At 35.5% G+C, this 21,133-nt stretch overlaps 1 protein-coding gene and 1 pseudogene across 8 annotated transcripts in view; both read left to right on the forward strand.

Annotated features, from left to right (window-relative positions):
- The window catches only part of Lyst (lysosomal trafficking regulator), a 209,662-nt gene that overhangs the window by 142,594 nt on the left and 45,935 nt on the right, over nucleotides 1-21,133 (forward strand). For 6 of the 8 annotated variants that reach the window (XM_013504692.1, XM_013504696.1, XM_013504691.1 and 3 more), the window contains 9 exons: nucleotides 4,651-4,827; nucleotides 5,965-6,041; nucleotides 6,315-6,503; nucleotides 9,579-9,724; nucleotides 9,804-9,903; nucleotides 11,562-11,623; nucleotides 13,575-13,630; nucleotides 16,519-16,671; nucleotides 19,703-19,947. In XM_013504692.1, coding sequence (XP_013360146.1) covers nucleotides 4,651-4,827; nucleotides 5,965-6,041; nucleotides 6,315-6,503; nucleotides 9,579-9,724; nucleotides 9,804-9,903; nucleotides 11,562-11,623; nucleotides 13,575-13,630; nucleotides 16,519-16,671; nucleotides 19,703-19,947 — 1,205 coding nt within the window. The remainder of the gene's footprint in view (nucleotides 1-4,650; nucleotides 4,828-5,964; nucleotides 6,042-6,314; nucleotides 6,504-9,578; nucleotides 9,725-9,803; nucleotides 9,904-11,561; nucleotides 11,624-13,574; nucleotides 13,631-16,518; nucleotides 16,672-19,702; nucleotides 19,948-21,133) is intronic. The other 2 variants (XM_013504693.1, XM_005404943.2) reach the window with 1 other exon arrangement.
- Nucleotides 6,532-9,130, forward strand: LOC102019707 (annotated as a pseudogene).

A 21,133-nucleotide genomic window follows, 5' to 3' on the forward strand; every position in this document is an offset into this window, starting at 1 on the left:
GAACATGGTTTCATATGACTAACAGAAGTGAAGAAGCCAGTACTGTTGAATTAACATTGAGTTCTTTGGAATATGCACGCCTTGGCAATACAAATACCTGAATGAGTGTTTATCTTTTTAGCACCATGAAAAATGTGTGGCATCATTTCTTCACAGTGGTTGTATATAGGGTATTATTACCACCATGATGATGACATTCATCTAAAGTATTTATAAAAGCAATCTTATAATACTGCTATAGCATTTTAAAATCTTTGCCTAGTTTGAACATTTTCATTTTTGTCATTTCTTTTAACAAATTTACTATTTCAAATAGTTCCTATCAAGAATACTTACGTGTAATGTTAATATTAAAATAAATTTTAACCCAACCTGAAAAAAGAGGGAAATTCAATGGCCAGAAAGCAAAGTATAGAACAGAAAAAACCATAAGTTTTAAATAGCGTTTTACCACAAATTGGCAATCCAATTAAGTGAAAGTGAAGAGCTGTTGTTCCAGGCATACTCCACATATGAACTTTGCATTTGGAAATGTCTAGAAAACCTAAAAATCTTGACTTATACATTCAAGTTAGAGTCTTCTGGCAAACTTAATAGTTTAACTTTCCAGTTTTCTTCTTCCCAAAAAACTTCAAAAGATACCCTTAGTAGACACAAAGTTTTATACTTTATATTTAGAATTCACATAGAGCACAGCAACAGCAAATAATTATATCAGTATTATTTAGAATGGATAGTTTTTCATGACTTTTCTAGTGACAAACTAATTTATCTAGCAATTGAGTCGAAAAGGTCTTTGTATGTAAAGGCATAAATTAATAGTTGAACAAAGATTTGCCACAGGCCAAACATTGATACTTTTACCCCAAATATGATGAATATCATCCTTTGTGTGATATTCTACAAGAAGAAATACCTTGTCACATTACTGGCATGGTTACTTCTCCCAGGAATTAATGTTAAAATGTTCCTGCAGACTTGTCAGACATATGATCTTTTGCATATAATGCAAATATAATAGACCCTTCCATCTACCATTAACTCATACAGTCATCATGCTTTACTTTCATATATTTGCTTATAAACTCGTGCTAGACAATTTTGGTAACTTAAAGTCTGGCCTTCCCTTCATCAGGGTAATCACTGACAGAGATCACTGTGTCGTAAGTACTTTCACCAATATTTGTATAAATGTTGCAGCCAATTGACAAGCCTTCAGTTTCAGTAGCTGTGTCTAAAGTAATGATTTTTCTGGCCCTCCATTAGATATTTAGATTCTAAGCTTGGATCATTAGTGTTTCTAGTAATTACATCTGAAAGTTTTAAAGACTCAAAAAGTGGTTCTTGCAGAAGTGTAGAAATACCGGTCTTCTCTATCATCGATCCATCAAAAGTAGTATTTTAGGAGGTGTCAGCCTGTGGGACCAAAGATGTATTACTGAGTGCTGAGTCTGGACTGGAGCTAATATCATCATCATCATCATCATCATCATCATCTACAATTTCCTCCTCTTCTTCATTGTTTCCTGTTAACACAATACTGTTTGGTATCTGCTAATTCTGTACAAGTGAATTGATTGAAGAGGACATATGATTCGAAAGTGAAGAACTGACATTTGGTGGTGTAGTAGGTGTTATGTGATTTAACAAAATTATACTGAAGAGTCAGATGTATTGGAGCTGAAGACACCAGCAGTTTATTGCTTCCTTTTGTCTGGCTCCTCTTTGCCTGATTCCCAGGAGTGGAAAGTTTCTAAATAGGTGAGATATTTGTTAAAGGGGCAGAACAAATGCTAGTAAAAGGTGCAGCATATAAAATAGCAGCAGGGCCTGAGTTATGCTGGACCTGTGTCATTGCATTGTTACTCAGCTGAGTCTTCTTTGCCAGCAGAATCTCAGAGCAGAAAATGATATCATCATCTGACTCAGTAATAATGATCTTTTTATTTCATAATATTTAGCAGATATGAAAAAGACTGTTATAATAGTCATAGTGGCCCATGGCTTCATTTGATTATTGTATTAAGATTTTTGTCATTAGAACCAGGAGGTAAGGTTTCAGCATTACTTCCTGAGCTGTACCTGATATGCTTTTTTTTTTTTTGGTTTTTCTCCGGTACCGGGAACCAAACTCATGACCTTACGCTTACCAGGCAGGCGCTTTGCTGCTGAGCTAAATCCCCAGCCCCATGATATGCTTTTAATCTGTGTTAACAGGGCCCAAGCTCTGCTATAAATTTTACTCATAATGACTGCCCTGATTTAATTAACTCACCAACTAAATCTGCTCTATCAGAGGCAATTTTAGAACAATAGATGTAATTCAGAATTTCTGCAAAGATTTCTGCTCTTATAAAGCTCACTTCACCAACCTGCCCATTAGCTGAGAAGAGCTGATGAAAGTATACTATACTAGAAGCTGAAAGCATATCCCTGTAGGCCTAGAATTTTCTGTCTTCCAAATTTGGGTAACCTCATGAAGAAGTTAATGGCACATTGCTCATTCAAGGAGTTCAGCCGACTTCCAGAGAACTGAATGTCCTTAGCAACAGTTTTCAACTGGCCATGCTGTCTTCCTGACCTGTCACTTCACTTCCTCACAGCAGAAGGGCGAGAGTCCTCCAATAGGGAAAGATTAGGCCCAGAAATTCTGCTCCTCTGTAGACACTGCTCCAGTCTTGGGCTGCCTACCTGTTGCCACCACTGCTACAGCTGTCCCTTGCTTTCATCACTTAACAGTGTCTGTTACAGATTATTGCATGGTCATCCATGGAGATCTTCACAGCTTTGCACCTCTGCTTACAAGCTGAACTCCATTTGTACTTGGCTTAGGTCTTCAAACCCAGGCTGCTTTTCTTTTGTTTCAGCTCAACACATGAATTCTCCAGTCTGTAGCTCTACACTTTGCAAGATAGTGTCATCATTATCTCTTGCAATCTCTTTACATCCTGTGTGTTCCTGCTGCCATGCTGCCTCACATGTGATGCCCACCCTCTTCCCCACCCATGTGCCCATTCTGCCCACTCATATCCAGACTTGACTTACTGTGCAGCTACTTCAACCCTTCCTCCTTTCTCTAGTCCACTCAGAATTCTTCCTTATGAGAATCTTCGTTGAATTTTTTATTTTATACACTTGACCATTTTATTATTTTCCCAGGATTTGTGATTCATAGCTTCAGTTCCTTAAATTAGTTTTGTGTTGTTATTCTGTTGAGACTGGGTCTTGCAATGTTGCCCAGGCCAATCTCAAACTCATATATTCAAGGATCCTTCTACCTCAGCTTCCAAGAAATCAATTTGTTAAATACCTAATATACGGGTATTTTTCCCCACCAATCCTCAGTAACACCTTTTATAATCCCAGAAACTATAATCAATAAATGACCAGATGATGTTAAAATTAGGTACTAGAAACAACTTAGTGTTTAAGAAAATCATGTTTCTCTGCATATCCAGAATGAATAAATATATTTCTGATGGTTTTTCAAGATAATTTTGGAATGTCACAGAATACTAAATTGAAATATTTTTAAAGTTTATATCAGGAACATAACTTTTAAGACACACATATGAAAATATTGCAACTATTTACCATTTTTCTTTATTTTCCAACTCTTCAAGCCTGTTACTCACACAGCATATGTTCCTTTTCCTCTTTTGGTCAGGTGGCTGCTGTCTCTTGACTAATTTAAAGTGTTCCATTAAAATGAGCTTTGCTATTTTCACTGTTGCATATGTTCATCCTACACTTTGGGGAAATGACATGATACGATTTAGCATGCTAGTTTAAATATCACCCAAAATGTAATCATTTCCAGATCCATTTATTGACATTTAATATTGTTCATAGTTTAAAATGCCATAAAACCAAATGCAGTGATATTTGCATCAATGCAAAAAATGTTAATGTAAAACATATGTGTTTAACTTGTCAGCAAAATTGTCTAATTAATATATATATATTATATATATATATTTTTTTTACTGTACCAGGGATCGAACTCACGACCTCATGCTTGCCATGCAGGCACTTACGTCACTGAGCTATATCCCCAGCCCAGTCTAATATGTTTTGTACACCTTATAATCTGGTATGATACCCATAACAAGGAGAGGTACTTAAAACATGAAAGTTTTAGTTCAAGTTGCCCTACAAATGACAGCTATCATTACCTTAAGAAATACAGTACTCTAATTTTGATTTAGGGTCTGTTCATAGATTGGCCCAAACCAGCCTGTCCCTCAACATGAATGTAGAACTAAGTGCTAAATAGTATAATGAATAAATATTATATGACCATTGCCTAGATTTTAATATTTTTATCTTGTTGGTATACTTTCTTCATTTTTTGAATTATTTTAGAGTTTACTATAGACATTTTCTACATTATTTTTGAAAGGACATTTTCTTCTGTAATTAAAACATTACTATACCTACCAGAATTAGCAATAATTCTCTAGTGCCTTCAAATACCCAGTGCATAATTAAACTTCATTTGTTCTCAGAATGTCTGTTGTAGCTGATATATTCAAATCAGATTGAACCAAATATATTTAGCCATATAATTTAATATACTGTTAGTAATTTAAAAGGAGAAAATAAAAATTATTTATCTCTAAAAACAACTTGATTTTTTTTTTTTTGAAGCATGGACCGAAGTTAGTTTTGTATCTGTCAGAGCTGATACATAATCATGAGGATGAGCTGACTGGAGAAGAACTGGGCAAAGCAGACCTGCTTATGAGTGCTCTAAAACTGTGTGGTCACAAGTGCATCCTACCCAGTGCATCCTCAAAACCAGACCTTGTCAACATGATCAAAGAGGTGAGTCAGTAGAGCCATAACTAGTTGAAAGATTGTGTGTGTGTGTGTGTGTGTGTGTGTGTGTGTGTTAGCTGCATCCCACCCCTTTTATATTTTATTTTGAGACAAGATCTCACTAAGTTGCTCAGGCTGGCCACAAGCTTGTAATCCTCCTGTGCCAGCCTCCTGAGTAGTTGGGATTACAGATGTGCATCGCCACTCCCAGCTAAGGTTTTTTTTTGTTATAACATACATTGCTAATAACCTTGAAATGATGATTACATTTTTTACTATATTGTACTTTTCACTATGAGAGAAAAAGTAGGTTTATTTTATGGAACTTTTACTCCCTATGAGCATCTTCATCCAATTTCAGTAGCTTTTGGTAAAGGAAAAATTTTTTAAATGTAAAGTGTGTTGATTTTTTTTTTTGTACCGGGAATCGAACTCAGGGCCTCATGCTTACCAGGCAGGTGCTGTGCCACTGAGTTGCATCCCCAGCCCCAACAAGTATGTTGAACTGTATCTTGAGTTATATGTTCTTTAATGAAAAAGCAAACTAAGACCAGCATGGTAGCAGAAGCCTGCACTCCCAATATCCAGGACATTAGGCTGGAACATCTCGTGAGCTTGAGGCAAGCCTGGACTACATAATGAATTCAAGGCCAGCCAGGACTGCCTTCCAAGACCTTGTCTCAAAAAAAAAAAAAAAAGAAGAAGAAGAAAGCAAGTCACTATGTAAACTTACCCATTTTGCCAACCTTGGTTAAATATTTCTATAACTGTAATTTCTGTAACCAAATTATACAAAAACAAAGAACTATAAGATTATTTAAGTAACTTACTTATTTTAATATTCTGTTCTCCTGAGGATATATTTTTCCTTTTTTAATTTGGTTTTAAAAGTAGTTTAAAACTAAGTAGTTTAGTAGTTTAAAAGTAGTAGGGGGCAGGTATGGTGGCATAGGCCTGTAATCCCAGCACTCGGGAGGCTGAGGTAGGAGAATTCCTGTGAGTTCATCGGCAACCTGGGCTACATAGGGAGACATTGTCTCAAAATTAAAAATAAAAATAAAAATAGTTTGTTGGGCTCTGCCATAATATTGGCATGTGATGATAAGTAATAACTTTATATAACACATTATCCAAATTTTTTAGGAACAAAAGAAATATGAAACTGAAGAAAGTGTGAGTAAAGCCTCGTGGCAGAAAACAGTCAATAATAATCAACAAAGGTATAATTTTATATGTTCCAAAAATCATATTTTGGGGGAACCAATAAATTTTATGTATACTTGCAGCTTTTTTGCTTTGGTTTGATACTTGGTTTTGTGGGCTACCTCCTCTCCCCTCTGTGCTGGGGATGGAACGCAGGGGCCTCCTACATGCTAAGCAAGCACTTTACCACTTAGCTCCACCCCCAGCCCTCTTTTATACTGTTAGTTTTAATGTATTATGTTTTGATAACTATGTAATGTTCTGTATACACTAACAGACAGTCTTTTTAGTCTCTTTCAGCGTCTTGATTCAAAATCAAAGGATATATCTAAAATAGCTGCAGATATCACCCAGGCAGTATCTCTCTCCCAGGGAATTGAGAGAAAAAAAGTGATCCAGCACATCAGAGGAATGTACAAAGTGGACCTGAGCGCGAGCAGACATTGGCAGGAACTCATTCAACAGCTGACACATGATCGGTGAGCTGTGGGAGGTCATGTTAGGAACATGAATATTTTATATGTGGATGCTAAAGACTATTTTCATTCCAGAATTCAGATTCATAAAATGTCTGTAGTTTAAACATTTTTGTTCAATTATTAGTGATTTTTTATTTTGAAGAATAATTATGTAAGATTTTTTCATTATTCTTGGAGGAAAACATGAGAAAAGAAAACAAAGGCGTTGGCTCTTCTAAATAGTAAAATTGACTTTAATTTTAAAATAGGATCTTTGCAAAAAAATCATTGAAAGGGGTAATTGAGAAATATATCTTTTTTTAGCAAAGACTGTCATACATTGTGAATAATGAAAAGAGGGAAATCAAAGTGTTACTCTCTTAAATTTGGTTGAAAGAACTCTTAGTATGACTTTGGGTTGTTAGTATATACTAACGATTTCATATGAAGGATATTACAGATAGATAAAATAATTAAACTCAAAAAGTTTATAAATTAGGACTAGGGATATAGCTTAGTGGCACAAGCACCTGCCTGGCAGGCACAAGGTCCTGAGTTCGATTCCTGGTACAAAAAAAAAGTTTATAAATTAGAAGAGAGTATCAATTCTTTGAATATTGGATAACTTTATAAGCACAAACACAACAGAGAAATTAAAAAGAAATCCTTGCTTTTGAATTTTGTTTCCTAGTGTATTTAATGACCAAAAAAATTGGAAATTTATTTTTAGCAAATATATCAAAGAGTCAGTATGTTTATTGCTCATAAAACTTACACAGATTTGAAAGTGAAAGATTACAGTCCCTGAAGTTTGAAAAAGCAAAACATATCATATAAAACAAGTAAAAGTAATAAAAAGGAGTATATTCAGTATTCCTACAAGCTTTTTTTTTTTTTTTTGTCCTTTTGAGACTGGGTCTCACTATGCAGTTCAGGCTGACGTTGAGCTCACTTTGTAGCCCAGGTTGGCCTCGAATTTACAATGATACTCCTGCCTCAGCCTCCCAAGTGCTGGGATTACAGGTGTGTGCTGCCACACCTGGCTCAAGTTTGATTTTTAAAAACATTTGGATATCACATTTTGCTTTTTATGTTTAAAAAAATGTAGGGTCAGGCTGATAATAGCTGGGAATGTCAACTGTCCTTTGTCAGAGCTTTGGTGCCCTTGTACAGTGACAATATTAGCCAGGAATCTGACAAATATTTCTAACTCTAGGTGTGTTTTAATGTTTCTGTCCTGTGAAAAATAATCAAAATATGAAAGGCAAAATACCAGAAAGATTTCCATCTCTGCATTACTCACTCTACAGAATTGGAAAGAATTTAAATGAAAAATAATAGTAAGATGTAAAATACATTATAATGTGTCGATTCAACATCATATTAGTTATATTAGTTATGCTAATGCTCAATGAAAGAAGGCAGGAGCCAGAAACTTGTATATGTAATGATTATAACTACAGATTAAAAATAGGTGCATCTTAAAAAGAGAAGGCTTTTCTGCCCTCTCTCCCCTCCCCAACAAGCGCCACTCCAGCTGTACCGCACTGGCTGTGAGCTCCCGGCTCCTGCTAAGCTTGCGCAGCCTCCGTCTCCCTCAGCCACCACCACTTTTATCTACGGGGACCTCATCAGCCACGATGAGATGTTCTCCAACATTTACAAGATCTGGGAGATCGTGCATGGGCTGTGCCTGGAGGTAGAGGGTAAGATGATCAATGACTCGCTTATTTGTGGAAACTCTGCTGAAGGCCCAGAGGGTGAAGGCACCAAAAGTGCAGTAGTCACTGGTGTTGACACTGTCATGAACCACCACTTGCAGGAAACCAACTTCACAAAAGAGGCCTTACAAGAAGTACACCAGAGACTACATGAAATCAATCAAAGGCAAACTTGAAGAACAAATACCAGGAAGAGTGAAACCATTTATGACAGGGGCTACAGAACAAATCAAGCACATCCTTGCTAATTTCAAAAACTATCAGGTGTTTTTTGGTGCAAATGCATGGTTGCTCTCCTGGACTGCCGTGAGGATGGTACGACCCCGTTTATGATTTTCTGTGAGGATGGTTTAGAAATGAAAAAATGTTACAGGATTCGATGATTACCTTGGATCTATCACTTGTCATAACTGGCTGCTGCTTGTCATCCACACAACACCAAGATTTTAGACAAATGGGATTGATGTCATCTTGAACACTTCATGTATTTTGACGGTGATTTATTTGGAGTGGAGGCATTGTTTTTTTAGGGAAAAAACACATCCTGTAGGTTGTCTAAAAATAAAGTGCCCTTGAACTCATTTGAGAGAATGTCTCTTAGTTTAATACATGTATACACTAAATCCACTGCAGTGTTCATAGAGAAGATAGAGCCTGGTCACAGACCACTGCCAAAAAGCATAAAGACTGTCTTTGATAACTTCTGCAGTGAAAACTACTTCTGAGACTGGAATATAAGATAAGAATCAAAGTTTTAATTCTTAGTTGCAGTGAAGAGAAAAAGACTATGTTCATATCAGTGCCAGCATTTGAAGTGGAGCCTTGTATATTTCATCACCTACAGCGGAAGTAGTTAACCCTGGAAGAGATTACCAAAAGAATAAAAAGACATAACTCAATTGGAAGCAGAAAAAAAAAAAAAAAAAATAGAAGAAATTAATTCTCTGGGTAGTAGAATTGAGAGGTTCTCATCTATTCCTAAAAATGTATTTAAGATGGTTCAACTATTTTCTTTCATCTAAAATAAGTAATTTTTAAATTTTTTTAAAAAATGATAATATACCACAAAATTAACTGGTACATTGCTGAACTTTTCATAGTAGTAGTGTTATATCTTTTTTAAAATTTAGTAGATGAAGAAACTGAAGTAGCTTGCTCTAGAAGACAACTCAGAATCTGATATTCAGTAGCAAAAGCACACTTTAAAAAATGTTATTCTTTTGTTCTATTTATATGCATTCCCAAGTCTAAATATATAAATACTTAGTGTTTTTAAACTGAATAGATGAGTTGTGATTTATTTACTGATACTCTGTATTTTAATACCATAAGTCCTTGGAGGGCCCTTAAAATGTCCTTTTATTTGCACTTCCAGAGCAGTTTGGTATGACCCAATTTACTATCCAACCTCCTGGCAGTTGGATCCAACAGAAGGGCCAAACCGAGAGAGGAGACGTCTGCAGAGATGTTACTTAACTATTCCAAATAAGTACCTGCTTAGGGATAGACAAAAATCAGAAGGTAAGGCTAGCTTCTGCCAAAGCATGTAAAAATGGCAAATAACTGGCCACTAGATAAAGAGTATGTACTTTTTCCTTAGCAGATGTGATCAAACCACCACTTGCTTACCTATTTGAAGACAAAACTCATTCTTCTTTCTCCTCTACTGTCAAAGACAAAGCTGCAAGTGAATTTATAAGGTAAATTGGAATCCAGAGACCTTCACTCTTTTGTGAATGTATAATAGTTCCTTGTGGGGTTATATAATATTTACTTTAGATATTGCTGTGGCTTTAGGAAAAGTCCTAAACAAAGCAGGTTCAAGACAGGACAAGATTGAGTGTCCAAAATCCAAATGACATTTCTGTTAGCAGAGTGTGTTGGACTTCATTCATCATACTCTGGCTTTTGTTTGTATACATATTTTTTATAGTGGATTTTTTAAAAGCTGCTGATGGTATGTATCAACAGGCAGTACAGTGTGGTGGTTAAAGGTTCACATTGTAGTTCCTACTGTTCCCAGCTGTCTACCTGTTTAAGTTACTTAGCTTCTCTGCCTGCATTTCCTTATCTATTAAATGAGGGAAAAATCATACCCAAGTTTTCATAGCATTGTTGAGTTTTAAATGTGTCAGAAATATTAATTATTGACAGTATTATCATTGACATTGCTGTGGTTATTACATGATGTGGTCAAAAAATAATGATCAGTGATTAAATTTTTTAAATGTGTTACTGTGAAAGATACATTGCCATTAATCCTTCTCAAAATATGCCCCCTCACTTTGAACACACTTATTCCATTGTTCTTGCCACTTTCTGAAGCAGTTCTGGAAGTTTTCTTTCATGAGTATCTTTAGTTACTCTTTCATGGCTGCTTCACACTGCATCAGTGTTTATCTTTTGTGGTCATTTTGACTTTGGGGAAGAGCCAGAAGTCATAAGGTGTGAGATCTGGTAAATAAGATGGGTGGGGACATACTCATATTTTTGTGAGCCTACCTTTCTGTTGGATGGTACTTGCAGAAGTCACCATACTTTGATCACATCTCATAAAGACGTGCAAAAGAGGACTTCCAAAACTGCTTCAGAAAGTGGCAAGAACAAGGAGATAAGTGTGCTCAAAGCAAGAGAGAATATTTTGAGGGGAGTTAATAGCTATGTGTCTTTTTTTTTTTTTTTTTTTGCTACGTGTCTTTTAATTTAAATATTCACTATGTAAGGCTGCACATAGTGGTGCACACCTGTAATCCCAGCACTAAGGAGGCTGAGGCAAGAGGATCGTTGCAAGTTTGAGACCAGCCTGGGCCAGCCTGAACTGAATAGCGAGACCCTGTCTCAAAAAGAAAAAAAAAAAAAAAAAAAAAAAAAAACCACACACACACCATGTATTTTGATCAGACTTCATATTATGCCAGTTTTGTAGATTAAAAAAAAATTTAAGACTCAAAAGAAATAAGTGACTGACTAAAGAATGGGGAGTTTTTCTGACTCCAAAATCCCTGTTTTTCCTAGAATAATAAGCTTCTTTCATGTGTTTGATGTATCAGTGGCATAGAACAATACCTGCTTCTTTACTGAATTGCTGAAACATTGAAATACCTTTTGCATAACCAATTCCCCATATGCTGCATTCATTTATAGGGATTGTGAGCCTTTTCTAAAGTTTCAGAGTTTTTTCTTCCTCTACTAGAACATTAAATAACAACATAGTACTGTCTTGGATTTGAAGAAACATTGCATGCTATTAAAACTCTAGTTTGCTTTGCTGAAATCTTTTACTAGATATAATGAAGCTTATGTTCTCTAAAATTGGGCAAAAAATTTAATCATAGTAATTTAAAATATGTTTTGACAGAGTAAATCGAAGATGTATCAGTGTTGCACCATCTAGAGAGACAGCTGGTGAATTGTTATTAGGTAAGTCAGATTCCAAGAATCGACCCTGCCTTATTTTATTCTTAATTTGAATAATCAGTGGGGGGTTTTTTTTTGACACTTTGCCATTAAGTCAGATAAACTTTCTCTAATATTACATGGACTTTTTTCCTTAGTATCTTACAGATAGTTCTGTTTATTTGCAGGGGATATGTTCCAAGGCCCAGGGTGAACAGTACCAAACCCTATACATATTATGTTTTTTCCTTTGCATACATACCTGTGATAAAGCTTAATTTATAAATTAGTACAATGAGAGATTAACAATAACTAGAAATAAAACAACTACAATAAAAATTATATAAATGTTATATTTCTCAAAATATTTTATTGTAGTTTTGCCTTTTAACTTAAAATTTTATGGCTTCTGTTAGCATATGTGAAGTTCCAGGATCACTGCTTTTGTACTTTGAGGTCATTGTTAAGTAAAATAAGAGTCACTTGAGCACAAGCACTTTTACTCTCCAGTAGTTAGCAAGCCATTATGAAGTGAGGAATGGACAGGTAGCACATACACTGTGAATACAGTGGACACTGAGGTGGTTTATGTGTGCGGCAAGATGAAGTAGGACAGGGCAAGATTTCTTCATACCACTCAGGATAGTGCGTAATTTAAACTTATGATTTGTTTATTTCTGGAATTTTTCATAATTAATATTTTCAGACCATGATTGACCACCAGTAACTGAAACCATAGAAAACAAATCTGCAGATAAAAGAGGACTACTGTAATACATATGATTCATGAATGTGAGGAAGTGACATCTTGTTTTTGAAAAGCATATGATTAAAATTTTAAATTTTATAAAGTTTTCTTCTTGAGTATACATTGTTAAATTTAATCATTCTTCTTCTTATATACCAATTTACATTTTAAAGTAAAAATTTATTGCTATAGTTATAGTCCTACAGTTTTAACAGATATGCTTGGGTATAAATACGTACTTGATATTTTTCAGAATTTATATTCCATACTGTGCCTCTAATAGACAAAGATTGTCAATCCATGGATACCTGTATAGTCCCATTTAGTGGAAGTGTTTTCTTTAAGATTTGAAGTAATGGTTACACCCCTTAGCTCTGTTCCCTGAAGAACCAGTTTGTGTGCTATAGGGCAGCCATCCTCAAAGTATGGTCCTAAATTGACAGCACCAAGTCACGTTCAGGGAAGGTTAGGGGGTGGGGTTAGGGTTAATGGAGATGGAGTCTGTATATCTCTGTCCTGATGTACCCTCAAATTTAAGAATCTACTACTCTAAGCTAAAGCCACAGCCTCCGAGGTCCAAGATATAGAACCTTAAGCTTGCTGGGACTGAAGCAGTCCCAGTGCTTGAACCAGTGCTTCATGGTCCACCAATATTCACAGGTGACCAGTATGCAGGTGGTATAGCCCCAGAGAAGTTCCTGATACCTTGAAACATGATATAAGGGCATATGTTGGCAGAAGGCAGCCTAGGATGCAGGAAAAACTTGGAGGCTATTTTACCCTGTTGAATGTCTCAATCAGCAAAATATTTAAGGATTAATATTAATCCTCTTTTGCTAGAAAATTTGGTTAACTACTTGACTTCCATTAGTCTGTGACAGAATAAAGCAAATCAGTATGCTTATACTAAGAGGATAGTTGTAATAAAGAATAGTCAGTATTTATTTAGCACCTATTGATAGGTATTTTGTATGCATTCTAGTTTAATTTCCATAATAATTCTGTGAAATACAGCCTCTTTTTTGAAATAAGGAAACTAAAACACAGTGAGGTTAAGCAGCTTTTCCAAGGTCTTACAAGTGCCATTTAAAAATATATATTGAGTGCCGGGAAATATTTCTAGGTGCTGGGATTCAAATTCAAACCAAAGAACTCTAGAGGGCCTATTTTTAACCAAGTAAGATAATAATGCATTTTTAAACTCTTACGTTCAATTGTTTTCTGCAGGTAAATGTGGAATGTATTTTGTGGAAGATAATGCTTCTGATACAGTTGAAAGTTCAGTGAGTAGAGACTTAAATTTGTATTTACATTAAATCTAGACAAATTTTCAAAATGTGTACATTTAGTATAATGGGAGAGTAGGCAGCACTATTGAGTCTCATCTGCTGTCTGAATTGCAAACATGTTTTAAAAGATAATTTTGAGGAGACTTTACCTTCTCCTCTGGCTCACAGCCTGAGGCTATCAGCAGTTACTGTTAGGAATCAGATTCTAAAGCGCTGTTATTTCAGTCTGTGTCCAAGCTTTCTCTCGTCAGTCTCCTCAGTGGCAGCATATATCTACTCCCTGCCACTCTCAGTTCACTGCCAAGAGAAAGGAAAATTTTGTATAATTGAGTAAGTTAAGTTATCTTGATATTTATGTAGCTTAGTAATTATAGCATATTCTTCTGGAAATGTTAATATTAATCATAAAATAACAAAAAAGCCTTCTTTTTTTTTTTTTTGAGACAGGGTTTTGCTATGCAGTTCAGGCTGGACTTGAACTGACTTTGTAGCCCAGGCTGGCCTTGAACTCATGAGCAATCCTCCTGCGTCATCCTCCAGAGTGCTGGGATTACAGGCGTGTGCTACCACACCTAGCTAGTTTATAGTTTTTGTGAAGTTTGTTTTTTTTTTTTTTTATCCACTTGAATTACTTTGTATACTATTTAAATAATTTTTGAGATTCCCATAAGAAGAGAAATAAGGCTTTTAGTTTCAGAGAAAATTCTAAAGCCACAATTTCCTAAGATACTAAGTAGCACTGTGTGTGGCTTAATGTTGACTTTTAATGAAAATATTATTGAAAACATAAAATTTGGTTGCAAAACAAATCATTTTAAAAGTCAAGAAAATATTTCATATGGACCAAAAATTGATTAGGCACTCTTTTGTTGTATGTAATTACTACAGGGTTTGTCCTGCTAGTCTAGTTATGTTATTTTTGAAGCGAATGTTTGTTCAACCAAAGAATTTAATAGTTGATACATGAAATAACATTTTTCTGTGCCCAAAGATGGCATTTCACCCTTACATGACTTCAAAAATGCTCATGCTTTTTTAAAGATGGAAGGATTTATGTACTTTTATAGTATTTCATCTTATATGATGTTTACTATTTTGCATTTTAAACATTTTACAAGCATGTCTTGCTCCTTTTTTGCCTTATACTTAGTAAGTACCTTGCACACAGATGCTTAATATATGTTGAATGAATAAATGTTGAAGCTAACCAAAGGAGGAATTTGATTTTTTTGTTGAGAATATTACATTTGCATTTCTAATGTATTCCCTGCAGCTACTTCTAAAAAGTATTTGGGGCTCAATGCAACAGTGAAACACACATAGATAAAACAATACAAATTTTAAATTTTTTAAATAATATTTGGAAAATGAAGAACTTGAGATAAAACTCACTACAGTTGAGCTCTGGGTTTCCTGTTAGCTAACACAAAAACAGTAAGTAAACAGTTTTCCAAAAGCAAAAACTAATTAGGAAAAAGAAAAAAAACCTAAGATGCAATTTATTTGATGAGGTAAAGTCTAAAAGGCTTAAACTTTAGTGGAAACTTTTTTCGTGATTTCTCTATTAGAAGCATTAAGTAATATAATTCATATGTCTAGTTGCAATTTACAAAAGATTAAACATATTTTTTCAAGTTTTCCTTTGTTTTGTATTTTGGAAGGGGTCAATGATGATAGCTTTCTAGGACCTATAGCCCCAACTCTTCATTCTGGAATGGGGGGATTTGTCTAAGCAGACTAAGTTTGATACTCCCGAAGAAGTCCAATCTTCGAGTGGTCACTTTTCAGTCTCTTCCTTCTTCTGGCCAATAGGAAAGACCTGTGGCTCTTTGGCCTGTGTGTACCTGTGAGTACACATCCCAGAGACTTTATTTTGCAAGGTGGTACCAGTAGTCTTTTTCCTGAGACCCTGCTTTGCTTTTGCTGGATGACTTAGGGAGTCATGAGAACTATGTTTCACACCTGGGAGGTACCCAGGCCTCGCAGATAGGTTAATTTTGACCCAGATCCCTGTGAAGGTCATAGATTGTATTCACAACTGGAGAGCCAAGGTACACTTCCTTCTTACTGTCATTTTTCAAATTCACCTTGCTTTTTGACTCTGGAATTTTATTTTCCTTATTTTCTCACAAGATCAGCTATGCATGTAAAAGAAGATTTGCTTAGCAAGAGAAGCTAACCTAAAAAGGCTACATTCAATAGGACTCCAGCTATAGGACGTTCTCACAAAAGCAAAGCTGTAGATACAGGGAAGAGATCAGTTATTGGCCAAGGTTGGGAGGAAGGAGAGATGAGTAGGTAAAGCACAGAGGGTTTAGGGACAGTGAAACTATTACATATGATGTTGTAATAGGGGGATACATATCATTATACATTTGTCAAAACGCACAGAATGCACAACACCAGGTATGAACCCTAAAACAAACTATAGACTTTAGGTAAAAAATAATATATCAGGCTAAGGCAGGATAATCACGAGTTTGAGACCAGCCTGGACTAGAGGGAGACCCTGTCTCAAAAACTATATAATAATAATAATAAATCTCAATATTACTTCATCAATTACAATAAATATTCAACACCAAATGCAATTAATAATTGGGAAACTGAGTATGAAGGGCAAAGGGACTGTTTATAATAGCTGTTCAATTTTCTGTAACCCTAAAACTGGTCCCAAAACAGTCTTAATCTTTTTTATTATTAGATTTTACCTAATATTTGAAGTGTTTTCTAATGGAGGGGGTTTCAGGTAATCTTTCCACCATTTTACCAACAAAAAACTTTTTTTTTGTTTCATTTGGATAGTTTTAAAAAATTTAAAATTAAAATAATTATCTACATTTAATATAAAGCAAGTGCTTTTGTCTATTTCCTGTGTTTAGAGCCTTCAGGGAGAGTTAGAACCGGCATCATTTTCCTGGACATATGAAGAAATTAAAGAAGTTCACAAACGTTGGTGGCAACTGAGAGATAATGCTGTAGAAATCTTTTTAACAAATGGCAGAACCCTCCTGTTAGCATTTGATAATACCAAGGTAAATTCAACTGGATGTATGTAGTATGTATGTATGTTGCTTGATTATGTGACCACTGTAATTCTGTTTACTATATGAAGGTTTAATTTACTTAAACTTTAATTCACTGCTTAGAAATGAAATAAAAATTACCTTCTTAGTTCTTTTATTTTAAAAATTAAAGAAGGAAAACATTAACAAACAGACATCCATTTACAAAATAGCTTAAGAACAATACAAGCAATACTGAATCATAGACAAAATGGTAGGAAGTTAACAATGGTTGTTGTATTACATATTGATATCTTCAAAGTGGTTTCTCAGGAAAACAAACAGAGACATGCAAGATTGATCAAATAATTAATCATTAACTGTTCCTTTCAGTAAAGCATTAGAAGTCAGTAGTACAACTATGTTAGCTGTCCTGTGTATACATACTTACATAATTTCCCCTTCTTTCTTTTCTCTTTTCCCTCATCCCAGTTGCTCTTTACTTCTGAACATTTTCCTTTCATTTCACAATGTCTATCATACCTCCTAATTTTTATTCACTCTCTCAGGTTCTTAACACTAGCGAGACAATACATTGCTTACACATGGAGGTCTGGTTGCCTTCTTAGTTCTAAAGTAAACATTTGGTTGTGTGAAGATTAATTTGAGCCCTACAATTGTGATAAATTTGGATTCCACCAAATGATTGAAAGTAGTTTGAACTTGCCTTGTGCTGTAGTAGAGTCCATCTTTGACAAGCTGTGTCTGCACACACACACATATACACATACACTCACACACACACTCATACATACACACCATGCCTTCAGTTAACACTTCTCTCCTTCGTTCATAGAAAGCTTCTCAGGGAGAGCTGTACATGCTGCTGCCTTGGGTTTCTGACCACAGCTCTTGAAGGGCTTGTGTAACGCTTTCTCCTTACCACTCTGGTCAGGGCCACCAGGTCTCCATGTTGTGAAGCCCTGTCTGTGGCCGTATTCTATGGTACTCATTCCTGTCAGCATCATTTGCTAAAGCTGATTAGACTTTGCTTCTTTATAAGAACATTCCTTCTCTGGGCGTTTTGGTTACTGCTTTCTCCCAGTTCTTCTATTACTTGGCCAGCCATCTTGCCCCTGGGCATCTGAGGGCACATTCCTGGAGCTCTTCTCTCTCATACTGTCTCATGGTTTTAAAATGCCATCTGTATCATAGTGTCTTTTAACTTTATACCAAGCCTGTCCCCTGAATGCTAGTTCCTGAATTGACATCTTCATTTGGAAGTTGCTAGTAACACATACAAAACTATACTTCTAGTCTTCCCACCCAAAATCTCCTTTTGGTTTTCTCCATCTCAAGAAATGACAACTCCAATTGTACTGATGCCCAGACCCAAAACCTTGAGATTTCTGTAGACCTAGACCATTCCATTTCTTTTATCTGCACATGTACTCATCAGAATGCACCCAGAATCTGGTGGCTCCCACTGCCATTGTCCTGTCTGATCTACCCTCATCTTCTGCCTAAATCATCTCCTAACTGGCCTCCCAGTGCTTGCATACATGCCCCCTGCACTGTTTCAGTGCAACACCAGTAGGTGTAGATCATGCTGTTCTGCTCAAAACCCTCCAGTCACTTCCTGTGTCACTCAGTTAAAGCCAAAACCCTAGATACCTTGTTTCTTTCCTCTCGGACCTCGTCTTTTACCATTTTCTATGTCACTTCTTTTGTTCCATTTGTGGTAGCTTTCTTTTCCTTGACTGTGTCAGACACACTGATACTTTAGAGCCTGTACTTTATACTTCTTGGAATGCTTTTCCCCTTAGAAATTTAGTGACTCACTTGCTCACTTTTTCAGGTTTCCTGATCATATGTCTTCTCTTCAGACCATTCTAGATGATATCAAATAACACTTGCACTCTCTTCCTGAGCCTGACTATAAAAAATACAGTCTTACAAAAAAAAGAATATAGTCCCCTGGCCCCCAAGCATCCTTATCTCCTTTTCTAGCTCTTTTTCTCCATAAGACTAGTTAGCATCCAGCACTGTCTGCCTCTCCCAGTAGAATGTCAAGACTTGGCTTTGTTAAGTGCTATATAGTCAACACCAGGAATGTGACTGGTATGCAAGTGTTCAGTAAGTACTTGTTGAATGAGTGAATGAATGCTTCCTTTTCCTTCCAGAGTTTGATATACAGTCTGTTATAAATTTTTTATGTGTTTACCTTAGCTTCAGTATTTGGTAGCCTTCAGATTTTGGCTACAGGTTTGGGTTATTAAACTTGTTCTGTAACTACAGCTTCATTTTCTCAATCTTGTGATTTTCTCTAGTCCTCTCTCTCACTGTCCACACCTGTGTGTGACTCTGTACTGTGCCTGAGCATGTACACATTTAAGATGAGTGTTTCAAGTCTGATTTTAGCAAATGTATTTTTTTGTTCACTTATTACCAGTTACATCATTACTTTAGAAGAATCCGTACCCTTTTTCTGTGAGAAAACTTTTGTGAATCTCTAGAAGAGAGTTTATATTTTTTTTCAATCAATAGTGGGAATTTAACTTTTTATATAGGCTATTTTATTGAATTCTTATAAGGTAAATATCACCCCATTATTTTAGTTGTAACTGTAACATAGAATTAGTAGGAACACAGACAAGGTCTGTCCTTAGCTAGTTAAATCTTCCAGTACAGAAGATGTGCTCCTTCTACTACATCATATCACATTTATCTAGAAAAAAATTCTTGGTTTTTTCTTCATTGATTTTTTTTTTTTTTGTATCTGTATAGAAGTGGCTTTTCTACATAAGTTTTCCTGAGAAGTTACAGATAGATCATCTTACCGTAGATTTCTTCAGCAGCAGAGCACAGCGGCTAAGAGCCCAACTTCAGGAAAAAGTCATGCCATTGACTCTCAGTTCTCCACCAGATACTGTAATTTCATTGGGCAAAAGTATTTTCTTGGAAGACTTCAATTAATAACCTATTTATAATGTCATCATTCTCTGAAGAAAAGTATCAGTGACCCTAAAAATAATAGCTGGTTTTTTTTCTCCTCCTTTAGGTTCGTGATGATGTGTACCACAGTATACTCACAAATAACCTCCCAAATCTTCTGGAATATGGTAACATTACTGCTCTGACAAACCTGTGGTACACTGGGCAAATTACTAATTTTGAATATTTGACTCACTTAAACAAACATGCTGGCCGATCCTTCAATGATCTCATGCAGTACCCAGTATTCCCATTTATACTTGCTGATTATGTTAGTGAGACGCTTGACCTCAATGATCCGTCAATTTATAGGTAAGTAAAGACAGCATCATCTGTTGGTTTCCTGTTTTTATTATGAACACTTCTAAACATGCACAAAAATAGAATGATTATATAATGAACTCCCATATACCAATCAAAACTGCATCATCTATTTTTCCTTTTTGCCAGGCGTGGTGGCACACGCCTGTAATCCCAACACTCAGGAGATTGAGGCAGGAGGATCACCACAATTTTGAGGCCAGCCTGGGCTACATAAGCAAGTTCAAAGCCAGCCTACACTACATAGCAGACCCTGTCTCAAAAAAAAAAAAAGTATTTTTTCCTGTTTATTTCAGACATCTTATTATAATGTATCACTTCTGAGTTTTACAGTATACATCTCTTTTTTAAAAAAGAACATTTCTCATATAGCTACAGTGCTGTTATCACATCTAAGAAAATTAATTCCATAATTTTATCTAATATCTAGTTCATTTTCATCTGTTCCATGATTATCTTGTTTTTATGATAGATATGTTTTTATGATTGGTTGGCTTGAATCTAGTCCTTGTTGTCTTATAAATTACTGATTGTTGTCTCACAGATTGCTAGTATATCTAAAAAATACATCCAAAATAGCCTTTAATTTTCATTATATAGATTTTATTTCCTCCTGATATTAACTTGTTGAGAAAAAAAGCAGTCATTTAGTTTGTTCCCCTAGTCTCTGTACTTTCTAAAAACTGGAAATTAGTTCCAAAGGCTTGATTAAATCAAATTCAACTTGATTTAGACAAGAATACACTATACATGCTGGTATAAGCGTTGTATGGCCCCTTGTCACATCACAGAGGCCTTTGAGATCCCACTCAGATTCTTAGATGGATCTCTGAGTTCAAGCTCCCACTGAACTTTTCCTAGTGATTCCATCCATTGATAGTAATTGCTTGGATCACTTATTTCACTAGTAGCTGCAAAATGGCAATTTTTTTCTCTCCTTTCTCATAAATTTATTAGAAAAAAATATAAGATGAGCCTAATATATTTTATTGTATCAGAGAACAAGGAAACAAATATAAACAAATATGTGTTTCTGATATGAATAAGATATGGTCTTTATGGAAAACAACTTGATGGTATATTTCTAAAGAACTCTTAAAATTGCATGCTGTCTTTTAGCAATTCAGTTTCTGGGGATTTTTCGTAGGAAGTACTATAGTATATGTGCTCTACCAAA

Source organism: Chinchilla lanigera, unplaced genomic scaffold (genome assembly GCF_000276665.1).
Source record: "Chinchilla lanigera isolate Chin_1 unplaced genomic scaffold, ChiLan1.0 scaffold00091, whole genome shotgun sequence".
NCBI classification, from domain to species: domain Eukaryota; kingdom Metazoa; phylum Chordata; class Mammalia; order Rodentia; family Chinchillidae; genus Chinchilla; species Chinchilla lanigera.